The 14093-nt window shown below is 38.7% G+C and overlaps 1 protein-coding gene across 1 annotated transcript; it reads left to right on the top strand.

Annotated features, from left to right (window-relative positions):
• Positions 1 to 2710: 2710 nt before the first annotated feature.
• Positions 2711 to 11626, top strand: LOC108681104. Its single transcript, XM_047885207.1, has 6 exons — positions 2711 to 2741; positions 3633 to 3817; positions 7200 to 7310; positions 8213 to 8318; positions 9214 to 9320; positions 11398 to 11626. The coding sequence occupies exons 1-6, from the start codon at positions 2711 to 2713 to the stop codon at positions 11587 to 11589; spliced, it is 732 nt and encodes a 243-aa protein (XP_047741163.1). The 3' UTR covers positions 11590 to 11626.
• Positions 11627 to 14093: the final 2467 nt, after the last annotated feature.

Below are 14093 nucleotides of genomic sequence, written 5' to 3'. Positions count from 1 at the left end.
AGTACAATGACCGGAAAAGTATTCACAGTACAAGCATTCATAGTCGGAGTATCGATATTTATCGCTTCCGACGTTCACATCTCAAGGTCCAAGAGGCGGGGAGAACGAACACAGCACGTACACCCTCCCTCGACCACAGCTCCCGCGGCACTGAGCTCAGCCTTGCGGGTTGCCTCATCCCCAACTCAGTGCCGTGACCTCGAGCTGAGTGTTTCACGATATTTTTGCAAAATATAGCATGAAAAACAATAACTGATTTTGTGTTGATAATGGGGATCCCCCTCCACTTATCGTGACTTCTAATGGTCACGGCTAACCAGGCAAGATGCGCATCCAAAGGGCAAATGACCAGCGTTGCTAGCGTAACATTTAAGGGAAAAATGCCAGGGTAACAATTTCAGGCAAAAAGTGCACTGCAGGCGCGCAGTGCTGGAGGAAGAAAATATGAAGAGGGATTTTTTTGCGCGTGAGCAGGTACGCGGTGGGCTTATGTTTCCCACATACCAGTTTACCTCTAGAATAATTTATAAATTCAGTTTATAAATAATTACTATATATAAAATATTCTAATTTATACATTCAGTTTATAAATAATTATTAATTATAAATTATTCTGATTTATAAATTCAGTTTACCTCATGAATAATTTATAAATTTAGGACAATTCCGTTAAAATGGTTTATATCGGTTATTTATTCTATAGATGATAGAATTCCATACTTAATAATTAGAGACAAATGGTTTCATGGGCTATACAATTTCAATCCAAAACAGTCGATATTATAAACATGTGTAATAATCTTGAATAATTAACCAAACAATGAAGAAGGTCTGCATTAATTAAAATCAATGTAACGATAGAAATTACTTTACGTTAGAACGAAAAAATGTATTTTAGATATAATACCTTTAAGGTTGAATATTTATTTTATTGAATATCATATCTGTTTTCATCAGTGTCACTAATGGATGCGAGTCAACTAACGCTCAACTTAATCGTAATACAGCTGTGTATTACGTATCATCAGAATACAGCTGTTGAATTTACAATCCTGGTAGAACTGATGATCGTTATAGATCTTATGATCGCTCTTATACATACGGCCAGCGTATGTATAACAGTATGTTTCATATGTGTATATGAAATAATAATACATTTTAAGTCCTGTGTTAAAAATATGATAGTCTTAGAACCAATGAAATAATCGGACATGTTTAGACCTCTGTTAAAAATATGATGATGGTAGAATTTATAAACATAAAAGTATTGACGTTCGGCAGAACTTATTACGTTTATAATATATTATTTATATATAAGTAATAAAAATTATATATACATTATACGTATATATAATATTACTTACTATAAGACCGCCGTGTTTTACCCGCGTTGTGACGCGCGCGTTACGAGGAAACAACGCGTAATTCACGGAACACATCCACGTGACGTACGATATAGGATATTATAAGGTATATAGTTTAATATATATAATATAATAATATAAGGTATATTTATTATATATTATAACGTACATATTATATATTATTAAGGTATATTATATATTATTATAGATATATTGAGGTATATTATCCTATATCCTATACTCAATCCACAAGATAAAAAACTACACAACCTGGGCTGGTAGGATTTATTCAACCCATAGGAAATACACTGGTAATCCCGCTACTTGTGTTGTGTTCACTGGTAATCCCGCTATATTTGTCGCATTAAGTTATTACTTACTGTATAGATTTATCAAAAATTTATTTAATTAGTTACTTTTTACTCAGCTTTTCCCAAATATATTAAAAAACGTTAGCATTGTTTCAAATTAATGAAAAAGAATATTTTCTGTCATCAAGATAAGATATATAAGTAAATAAGATATCCTATATCATTACCAAATAATTATCAATTAATTTTATATCAGTGTAATGATAGCACAATGATCACTTGACGATGATATGATGATTTCTTATTGAAGTATTAATCATTCTACATGTATCACCCTATTTTGCTACATACTTAATGTTCTATGATTAACCAATAATAATCAGTGTAAGTGTATGGTGAAAACATATACCATAAATAAACCATATACCATATTCCATATGCCATATACCATATGCCATATACCATATACCGTATACCATATACCGTATACCATATACATATACCATATACAATGTACCATATACCATATACCATATACCATATACCATATGCCATATGCCATATGTCATATACCATATACCATATACCATATACCGTATACCAGATACCATATACCATATACCATATACCATATGCCATATGCCATATGTCATATACCATATACCATATACCATATACCATATACCATATACCATATACCGTATACCAGATACCATATACCATATAAAATTGTCATGAAATTGTGCAGAAATGGCCGCTTAAACATTAATGATGAGGAACAATGTTAGAGACCATTATAGCAATACCAATATTCCATTAAAAAACTTTAATGGAAAGTGAAAGAGAACAGGCGTTCACGAATTTGTCCATTGCAAAAAAGTTGCTTGGTGTTTCCAGAATTATTTTTCGTAAAGTTATCGAATTTAGTTGTTTAGTCAAACAGAAAGTTTCTTTGACGAAGGTTTCAGTATACAAAATAAGCTTCCAGGATACTATAAATACCTCAATCTTGATAGGAATTATGCAGAAAAACAAATGAANGGCCCTGTGAGTATTGTGAGGCCCTGTGAGTATTGTGAGGCCCTGTGAGTATTGTGAGGCCCTGTGAGTATTGTGAGGCCATGTGAGTATTGTGAGGGCCCTGTGAGTATTGTGAGGGCCCTGTGAGTATTGTGAGGCCCTGTGAGTATTGTGAGGCCATGTGAGTATTGTGAGGGCCCTGTGAGTATTGTGAGGCCCTGTGAGTATTGTAAGGGCCCTGTGAGTGTTGTGAGGCCCTCTGAGTATTGTGAGGCCCTGTGAGTGTTGTAAGGGTCCTGTGAGTATTGTGAGGCCCTGTGAGTATTGTAAGGCCCTGTGAGTATTGTGAGGCCCTGTGAGTATTGTGAGGGCCCTGTGAGTATTGTGAGGCCCTGTGAGTATTGTGAGGCCCTGTGAGTATTGTGAGGGGGTGCTGTTTTCTTAATTTTAATTACTTTGTGAACGTCATCTCATTTTTCGACAAATTTTATAACATGTTTTATAAGCGAAAATCTGATCGATATCACATAGCGAATATCTGATCGATATCACACAGCGAATATCTGATCGATATCACACAGCGAATATCTGATCGATATCACATAGCGAATATCCGATAGACATTGACATGGCGGATATCTGATCTCCTTGAATTATATTCAATCTACATCGTCAGCTTGCAGTGTAAATAAAACCAGTTTAGAAGACAAATATTGTTTAGTATATAAAAATTTGACATTCCTTAAATTGATGATTAATTTCGTTCTATTATCATATCTATACATCATTACTATTAACTCATCATCAAATTTTGGGCAACATTTTCTTCCCTACTTAATGGCTTTTGCTCACCTATTGCTCTCCTACTCTTTAATTAAACCTCAATCACCCATTGCTTTATTCTTATAAGCCCTTGCTCACCCATTGATCACCCCAGCGGACTCGGTGACTCGCGAGGACAGCATACTCGCCAACCAGGCCTTACTCACCACCAAGGCGCGACTTAACTCGAGCCTGAAAATCGTGCGGCAAGCCTTACTCACCCTGAATCACCGCTACCTCGAGAGCAGGCGGTCACCCAACGCCTGGCAGCGCTACAGGATGCTTAAGGAGATGATTAAGGTGATTAAGGGCAGGGGCTGGGAATTGGTGAGTGAAGGGTGAGTATGGTGCGAATTAGGGGTGAGTAATGGGTGAGTGAGGGGTGAGTATGGGGCGAGTGAGGGGTGAGTATAGGGGTGAGTAAGGGGTGAGTAAGGGGCGAGTGAGGGTGAGTAAGGGGTGAGTGAAGGGGTGAGTATGAGGTGATTATGGACTGTGAATGGGCGAGCGAGAGGCGAGTATAGTGTGGGTGAGGGGTGAGTGTGGGGTGATTTTGAAATACGTCACTGAGATTAAAAAGAGATTAATCTCCTCACTGAGATTAATCTCCCATATTGGCGTACAATATGGGTGAGTTTGATATTTGTACAGGGTGAACAAATAGTGAGTATGACAAAATATGCATTTAAAAATAACTTTTTTAAAGGCAACACTTCTAGAGAGGCCAGTGTCTCCGACGCTACACATGTACAAAGATTTCTAATTTTATTTTTAAATAATAAACAAATTCTTTTTAAAATTTCTTTTGATATTGATTTTTTACATTTTTCAAAATTATTTATTCTGTCAATTGATTCATGCATTGTCTCCAACTTTACGCAAGTGTGCAAAATTTCAGATCGATTGGAGAGGTAGAAGTGTGTTAAATATTGATTATTAGGTTTGTGTTCTATTATATTAGGTGATGTTATTAATTAATGATGTTATTTAATTATAAGAAGTGTGTTAAATATTGATTATAAGATTTGTAGCAGACAAACAGACAAACAAGAAGTGAAGTTAAAGAGTAGTGTTGTAAGAAACAGTATGTAAGTTAAGATCAGTCTCATGGTGGGTGCGTAAGTGTTGCGTATGGGACACACAGCGGGTGAATAATAGGGGAATATGAAACTATTTTAAGCGATTTGGTGGGAATGGCGTTAGTGATTAGTTAGGGGGAGTTGGGTGACTAGTCATGGGGGAGTTGGTGACAACAATAGGAAAATGAGTAAAGGAGATATAGACCCCAGCATTTGTTATCGATTATAAGAAGACTTTCGAATGTGATATAAAAGTTCATGTCGCTCACTGAGAAATGCACGATAAAGCCATTCATCATTCCAAGCCATCATTCCAAGCCATCATTCCAAGCCATCATTCCAAGCCATCATTCCAAGTCAAACAGGAATTCCGTATTCACGCCCTGGCAAGGCGCCTTTAAACGGCGAGTGAGGGGAGTGAGGGGAGTGAGGGGAGTGAGGGGAGTGAGGGGAGTGAGGGGAGTGAGGGGAGTGAGGGGAGTTGTGAGGGGATTAGCGGTGCATTGGTAGCAGTCAAGGGTGGTGTTTGCAGCATAGCCATGGGTTAGTTCAGTGGTTTACAATCTTGGTCTAGGCATGGTTTAGACTCTAGAGGCATGGTCTCTAGGCATTGTCTAACTCTAGAGGCATGATCTAGAGGCATAGTTTAGACTCTAGAGGCATATTCTAGACTCTAGAGGCATAGTATAGAGGCATGGTCTAGACTCTAGAGGCATAGTATAGAGGCATGGTCTAGTTCAGTGGTTCACAAACTTTTTCAGGCTGTCGCGTCCTTTGGCTCCACAGTGAATTCCTAGCGCGCGCCCCCCCTCATAGACACATATAAATACGAACGCTTTTTAGCGCATTTCCTCATTTATGGAAATAATGCACTATTGTGCTCGTCGTGTCCGTCTGTCCGTCTGTCCGTCCGTGATTTCACGTTTTCTTCTACGAGAAAATGCGCGCTCTGTCACTCACTGCAATAAGAACTGAGTTATGTTTTTTGCTATAAAGTTCGCTGCAATTTTTATTTTTAAAAGAGAAATGTTTGACATAAATGTGTATGTCACAAATAGAACCCCATTTAGTAAATCAATATATTTTTAGCAATTTTAACGGTTTCAGCACTAAAAAGCCAGGACGTCGCGGACAAATTTACGGCCGGACTCGTGGCCGGTCTCGCAGCCAATCTCCAAATTCAGGGACCAAGGGGCATCTCCCAAACTAATGAACGCAGCTCGTAGAAACTTGGAACACGCATTCATTAGGACCAAACAGTGATGTCTAGCTCGTGAAAATCTTTAAACTTCACCTAAATTCATGAGTAATATGGCGAAACTGGCCGAAATTCGCATTGATCAAAGAATTTCTTCCAAACTACTGAGCAGATTGGCTGCGTATAATTACCTAACATCAGCAACGGTGATGTTTAGCTCGTGACAATTTTTTCGATTTTGCCTTCGTTCCGAATTCTTCGGCGAAACGTCCGGCATTTCGACAGGCCGTTTAACCAAGAGCCGTATACGTATTGCCGTATAACTCGCAAAAGAAGGCAAAATCGAATAAATTGTTGCGAGCCAAATATAACCGTTAGATATTTAGAAATGTAGATTTAAAATTTTTTCGAATCTGTTCAGTAGTTTGGAGGAAATTTCTTGATCACTGCGAATTTCGGCCCCTATCGTCATATAACTCCCGAATGAAAGTGAAATTAAACAAATTTTTCTAAGCTAAACATGACCGTTAGTCCCAATAAATATGTGTACCGAGTTTCAACGAGCTGCGTCCATTAGTAAGGGAGATATTCCTTGATCATTGAATTTGGAAATCAGCCGCGAGTCCGGCCGTAAATTTATTGTCAGATGACAATGTTGATATCATTCGTCCCTTGATATTTCCTGATTGATGTCTTCCTTGTTGAAAGATAAGATCCTTCACATGCGATATGTAAGTACGAAACACAACATCGTACATTATCCGAGAGATAAACCCAGGATAGGCTCAAATAAAACCCAGATCTGAGTGGAAAAACTCATCGCTGGGAATCATGTGCAGCAGCTGCATATATGTAGCGTACACTTCGTCAAACAAACGTTCTAACTTCTGATTTTGACTTCGGACTGCCGCCCCCTTACAGCCCCCGTGTTCCTCACCGCCCCCCAGATCTTTCCACTGCCCCCAGGGGAACGGTGCCGCCCACTTAAGGAACCACTAGTGTAAATTTTCGGAATGTTCTTAGTGTCATAGAATAGAATAGAAGTGTCGGCACTGAAGAAATAGGCCCATGGCCTGTTGCCGATTCTTGAATTTTTCGTGACTTGATTCACAAGGGATCCGGCCTTTGGAACCCGATCTTTCCATAGCTGACGATTGATTGAGATAGCTGCTGGACTTATTGCCTGGTCCGTAATTTGCTAGGCATTTTAAGACCGAACATATGCTCCTGCATAGCTTCGTCTAGTCTGTTTTTGAAGATGTTCATACTCGGAGCGTCAACGATGCTATCAGGGAGGCTGTTCCACATGTCGGTGACTCGAAGTGAGAAGAAATGTTGTCGCATGGATGTGTTACAACGCAGTTTTTTTTCTGTCTTGTCTTGAGTGACCTGACCGCCCCCACAGGACATGGTGCGTCTGGAGACCGAAAACTGTCAACTTTTGGACGCGCCTAAGCAGCGGAAGGACGAAACCGTCAACGCCTTCGTCATGAGAGTGTGCCATGTGGTGGAGCGGGTGAGTCATGAGGTGGAGCGGGTGAGTCATGTGTTCATTATCGTTTGACGCGTTATAAATTTTCTATTTTAAAAGGCCATTTACATCGTTTAAATATCGAAATTCTTTGAATGTTATGTGTGTATAATTTTTTGTAGTTTACGATCTAATGCGAGTTTTCTAAGAGAGTGTTCGTAAATAACTTATTCATGCATGGACTATTTATTTGTTTTCTCTCATTGCACTTTACATCTGTGATTCACGTAGCACGCAGCAAACAAACTTAAAAACAAAAAATTAATTTATATAATGTTTTGCTCTGCTCGAGTTCGAATGTGCAGAAGAGGCTGCCCACAAAATATAGTTTGTGAGTTTTTATTAGTTCTAAATACTTAAACACCAGTTTTCAAGAACTATTTATTATTAATTAGATAACGCAATTAAAATTTTCGTGGTCACATTTCTTTAGTCATGTAAAAAAAGAGTTTGGTGGCATTGTTCTGTTTGGTATTTGCAATCCCGTATCACACAAAATTCACTACCATTCATCCCAGTGGTTACAGTACCAAGATTGGAACAAATGAGTTGTGGGTTTGATCCCAGCTCCTGTGACAATTTAGTCAAATCGGCATGTATGCCGGTTGGTTAAGCACAGCAGCATTGGTGCAGTGAGTTGCGTGTTCGAGACAACAACAATTTGTGAATGATCGGTGATGTTAAGAATCAGCAACATGCCTACGGCCTATTGGACGCTGACACCGCTATACTAAACACAATTGCACAAACAGAAAGAAACGGGTGATCGGGCAGAAATAAAGCCATCCATGAGTGAGCCAATACTGCACGTGGCTCTTGAACAATTTCTGTGACTGAAATTAAAAAAAAACACCATTGATCTCGAAAATTTCTCAAACGCCCCCCAGGGAGAGAGGGCTCGTGAGCTCACCGCTAGCCTCGCCCACTCCGAGCGACCACAGCGCCAAACTGAGGAGGAGGAGCGACGCCGCGCCAACGCCCAGCGCCTATACGGTGAGTGCCCGCGCTCCGTTGCCATGGTAACCAGCGCCTCTACGGTGGGTGCCCGCGCTGCGTTGCCATGGTAACCAGCGCCTCTATACGGTGGGTGCCAGCGCTGCGTTGCCATGGTAACTAGCGCCTCTACGGTGAGTGCCGGCGCTCCGTTGCCATGGTAACCAGCGCCTCTACTGTGGGTGCCCATGCTGCGTTGCCATGGTAACTAGCGCCTCTACGGTGGGTGCCCATGCTGCGTTGCCATGGTAACTAGCGCCTCTATACCTGTCTCTTATACACATCTAGATGTGTATAAGAGACAGGCATTACCATGATTACCATTATCATGATTACCATTATCATGATTACCATTACCATGATTACCATTACCACGGTTACCATTACCATGATTACCATTACCATGATTACCATTACCATGATTACCATTACCATGATTATCATTGCCATAAATACCATTACCATGATTACCATTACCATGATTGCCACTACCATGATTACCATTACCATAAATACCATTACTATGATTTCCATTACCATGATTACCATTACCATGATCACATTACCATGATTATCATTACCATGATTACCATTACCATGATTACGATTACCATGATTACCTTTACCATGATTACCATGATTACATTACCGTGCTTACCATTACCATGATTACCATTATCATAATTACCATTACCATGCTTACCATTACCACGATTACCATTACCATGATTACCATTACCAAGATTGCCATTACCAAGATTACCATTACCATGACAACCAATACCATGATTACCATTACCATGAACCATTACAATTATTACCATTACCATGATTACCATTACCATGATTACCATTACCATGATTACCATTACCATGATTACCATTACCGGTACAGCGATGACGACAGGCGGGATACTGGAGGAGAACCATGAGCTGATCACGGAGGTGTACCGGTCCCTGCGGCGGTATCACTCCATGCGCACCTTGGTACGCGAGCTCAAGGTGCGTACCTTCTTCATGATACACGTTATAAGTACCTCCCAGAATTATGCTTTGAAAAAGTAATACTCGTTATAAAGAAACTACGTTATAACATAACATAACATATTGATCTACACTGTTAGAAAAAACGGTGAAAAAACGGTTCCACCGGCATCCTAGTGGGCGGTCGCCCCGTGAAAATAAACTGTTTCGCCGTTTTTATCTGATGTTTTACGGATTTCTGGTATTAAATTGGAATAAAAACGGTGAAACGGTGTTTCTTTTCACGTGCCGACCGGCCACTGAAACGCCGGTAATACCGTTAACGGTAATTTTTCTAACAGTGTATATTGGCCTGATGTGGCCTGTCGCCGATTCTTGTACTTTTCGTGCCTTGTTCACAGAAGATCTAATATCATGTCATTTGACCGGATCTTTCCATGACTGACGATAGTTTGAAGTAGCTACTAGACTTCCGCCGGGATCGATACTAAATATAAAGATATAACAATAATACACGTAGTTTTCTCATGATAATACACGTTATAAGGACCCTTAACCCTCTACCGCCGTATGTCACTCTCCGGGAACATAACTTTCAACTTGGTTGAAATTGGTTCGAAAATGTATTCATAATGTTCAACATAGAATTGTTCTAATTGATGCTAATTTAGTGCTAATAATATAATTAAAAACTTTATTTCGCGGCGTACAACGAAGACAATGTCTATCCGTGCTTGATACATAGACATTCAACCCTCCACCGTCGTATGTAGTGACATATACGGGAACATAACTTTCAACTTAAAGTATACGTAAACTATTGAGTGTAGCAACCTGAGGACGTTTGTACGCAACAGAGAACATTTTAAAGTTGTTGTACGTGGCGGCAACCATCAGTGCAAGTCATTTTGCGCTAACTAGAACGTATCCTTTTTGGGAAGTAGGAGCGAGACAATATTGCTCCGGTTACTCATATTATTAATACTGCTTCTAGTATTATATTACTAATATTAATATACTACTAATATTGCTTCGGTTACCCGTGTTAGGCGTTAAAGGGTTAAGAGTGCCCCTTGACACAAGATGAGTAAATTCACAATGACACATGCCATCAGTACCTCAAACGTACCCTGTAAAATCATATTATAAGTCAAAAGTCCAAGACAGACATAAAACCTAAGCATGACCTAATATTATATTGAAAAACAGGACTCTATTGGAACAACTTAGTCCTAGGCGTCACGAAAAGAATAAAACTTAAGAAAAAACACTAAAACATAAAAACCTAGCGGTTAACTATTTCCAGATTATATGAACCGAACGCATTATTGAGACACGGTTTTCGTTTGGTGATATGTAGAGACTCCAAAATTCTCAAATTCGAGCAGCCAGAAGTGGAAATTCAATAATTTATTAATAATAGTTACTTTCCTGATGTACCTCTGGGTGCTCTTTAAATATCTTTTCCTAAGATTGATGTATTTTCAAACGATTTTAAAAACACCAGAGATATATCCATTCACATCCTTAACTTAACTAAGTACTCAACCATTATCACTAACAGCCACATCCCATTTAGATGTGCACAAGTACCACTTATTTTATTTAAATGTATATTTTATTATTATTGTATATTTTGTAGATATATTAATGTATGAAATTTAGGAAAGATGTAATATAATATTTCATATAATATTATGTAATATAATATTTTCATTTAGATACACTAATGTAAAAAGTATATTTATTAATGTATTTTATATTTAGATATACCACTAGTACCACTTAGAACCCCGCCCCATCTGTGTGTCCCTCTAAATACTCCACAAGTACCATTTAGTACCTGGTCCCTTTTTCTGTATGTCCCTTTAAGTACACCACAATTACCACCTATTACCTGGTCCCTCCCTCTGTATATCCCTCTAGTTACTCCACAAGTACCACTTAGTACCTTGTCCCTTCATCTGTATATATCCCTCTATAAGTACTCCACAAGTACCACTTGGCACCATCGTCCCATCTGTATATCCCTCTAATTACACCACAAGTACCACTTAGAAGTACCACAATTACCACTTAGAACCTGGTCCCTCAGGTGGAGTACGCGGAGAGCAAAGTGTACCCGTTCCTGCCGCGGTACTTCATGCTCAAGGAGATGATCAGGGACGTGCTCAACGACCCCGCCTTCCTGGAGGTGTCCCATGACAACCACAGCCTCCTGCTGCCACAGGTCTCTGCTACCATCACCGGTGCCATCGTCGGCTGTGCCGGTGGCAGCAGCCGTTAACAGGCGCCATCTTTGTCTGTGACGGTGGCAGCAGTCGTTAACGGGCGCATCTTTGGCTGTGCCGGTGGCAGCAGCCGTTAACGGACGCCATCGCTGGCTGTGCCGGTGGCAGCAGCCGCTAACAGGCGCCATCTTTGTCTGTGCCGGTGGCAGCAGCCGCTAACGGGCGCCATCTTTAGCTGTGCCGGTGGCAGCAGCCGTTAACGGGAGCCATCTTTGGCTGTGCCGGTGGCAGCAGCCGTTAACGGGCGCCATCGTTGGCTGTGCCGGTGGCAGCAGCCGTTAAAAAGGCTTTATCTTTGTCTGTACCGGTGGCAGCAGCCGTTAACGGACGCCATCTTTGTCTGTGCCAGTGGTAGCAGCCGTTAACGGACGCCATCTTTGTCTGTGCCGGTGGCAGCAGCCGTTAACGGGCGCCATTTTTGTTTGTGCCGGTGGCAGCAGCCGTTAACGGGCGCCATCTTTATCTGTGCCGGTGGCAGGAGCCGTTAACAGGCGCCATCTTGTCTGTGCCGGTGGCAGCAGCCGTTAACGGACGCCCGTGGCCAGATATTAAAAAAAATTGCAGGATGATGAGAAGAAATATATGCTCGAATTGTTTTAATTATGAAAGAATTTTCAAGTTAATATTATTTGAGATTCAGTTTTAATTTTTAGGGAGCTACTTAGCGCATAATTGAAATGAACGTCCATGTATTGTTAGATGTAAATCAAAATAGTTTAATAAATACAAAGAAATATACGTATTAAGAGGGTAAGCAATAAAATTGTTGTACATATAGAGAGATATATGATATGATATGATATGATGATGTAAAGATAAATTATTAATGTTAAGATATAAATGTCCATAATATATAAAAATCTAGAAGAATGTGGGGGCAATGAAGCAGCTAATATATTAAAATTAGCCCATTTATTTGTATTGGAATTACATAATTTCAAGTATTTAAATTGTTCATTCAATTTATTTCCGTATTATTATTCGTAGGCATTACATTTTACCGCAGGAAAATAATAACCTTTAATTTTAATTTTAATAACAATAACCCTTTCGTTTCAATGTTTAACAAGACGAATTAAAATTTACTGCGTAATCAAATTTGTTTGTTAATAACTGAAATGTTCACAATATTCAACTGACCTTAAAATACGTAAAATTAAGTTATTTATTTTCTTACGCCGTTTGTTCACACGGTATATAATACCAATATTTATAATAATTAATCATAATTATAATAAATATTATGATTTTTGATGCTAATTAAATAATTAATCATCATTATAAGAAATATTATGATTTTTGATGCTATCTCGCTTGGTTATCAGAAAACCTTCACTCAAAAAACTGAGTGAAACTTGCCCTAATAACGATGGACATTTTCCCTTGTGTGAGGAATTCAGACCTCGTATAAAGGGATCTATCAGTGCTACGTCCGCTCTCACTGCCACGTGCTTGGGATAAATAATATACGTTTAAAAACTACTTTTTAACGACAACACTTCCAAAGAATCCAGTATCTCCAATGTTAAAGATGTACCATGAATTTCTCATTTTATTTTCAAATATTAAAAAAATTAACTTTTCAATTTTTTAATACCTATATATAACTTTTTTTAATATATAATTTTTTCCAAAATTATTTATTTTGTTAATTGATTCGTGCATTGCCTCTGCCTTCACACAAGTGTGCAAAATTTCAGATCAATTAGACAGGTAAAAGTGTGTCAAATATCAGTTAAAAGATTTGTAGCTGACGAAATTATTTTTTCAATTTTTTTAATTTAAAAAAAAATAATTTTTAAAATTATTTATTTTGACATTTGATTCATGCATTGTCTCCAACTTTACACAAGTGTGCAAAATTTCAGACCGATAGGACAAGTAGAAGTGTGTTAAATTTTGATTACAAGATTTGTAGCAGACAGACAGACAAACAAGAAGTGAAGTTAAAGAGAAGTGTTGTAAAAAGCGGGACAATATTTGGACAATATTGCTCATTCATTCATGTAATTGGAATGCGATTCAATGCCCAATGCCCGAAATTATATACATACATTCACTTGGCAAATATTCACTTGACAAACATATTGACTTGATTTTTAAATATTCATTTGGCAAATATTCAAATTTTGACGAATCTAGACCAGTTCTGGTAAATTAATTCCTTAAATATTGACGGCTCATAATAAATTTTGCTTAATCTCGATAAATCATGGAAATCTAAACGAATCCTACGGAGACAGGAACAGTTCTGACGAAAGTGGACTCATTTTAACAAATGCTAAAAAGCTTCACGAATTTGACGCAGTTTCAGGACTCTCGTAATTCCTGGCAGCTGATGAACCTGAGAAAAAACTGCGGTGTTTGTGACAATTTATGTAATGAAATTTGCGGCGATTAGAATAGAATTAAGAACTAAATTATTTTCTATGATAATTTAATGATTTTGAGGTAGCAAGGGAAAAATTTTAACTGCTTTCCTGGATCTCGACTGTAAAAT

The sequence above is a fragment of the Hyalella azteca genome, unplaced genomic scaffold (assembly GCF_000764305.2).
Source record: "Hyalella azteca isolate HAZT.00-mixed unplaced genomic scaffold, Hazt_2.0.2 contig17306, whole genome shotgun sequence".
Lineage (NCBI taxonomy): Eukaryota > Metazoa > Arthropoda > Malacostraca > Amphipoda > Hyalellidae > Hyalella > Hyalella azteca.
Note: the sequence above shows the minus strand (reverse complement) of the source record. Positions and strands in the feature narration are given on the sequence as shown.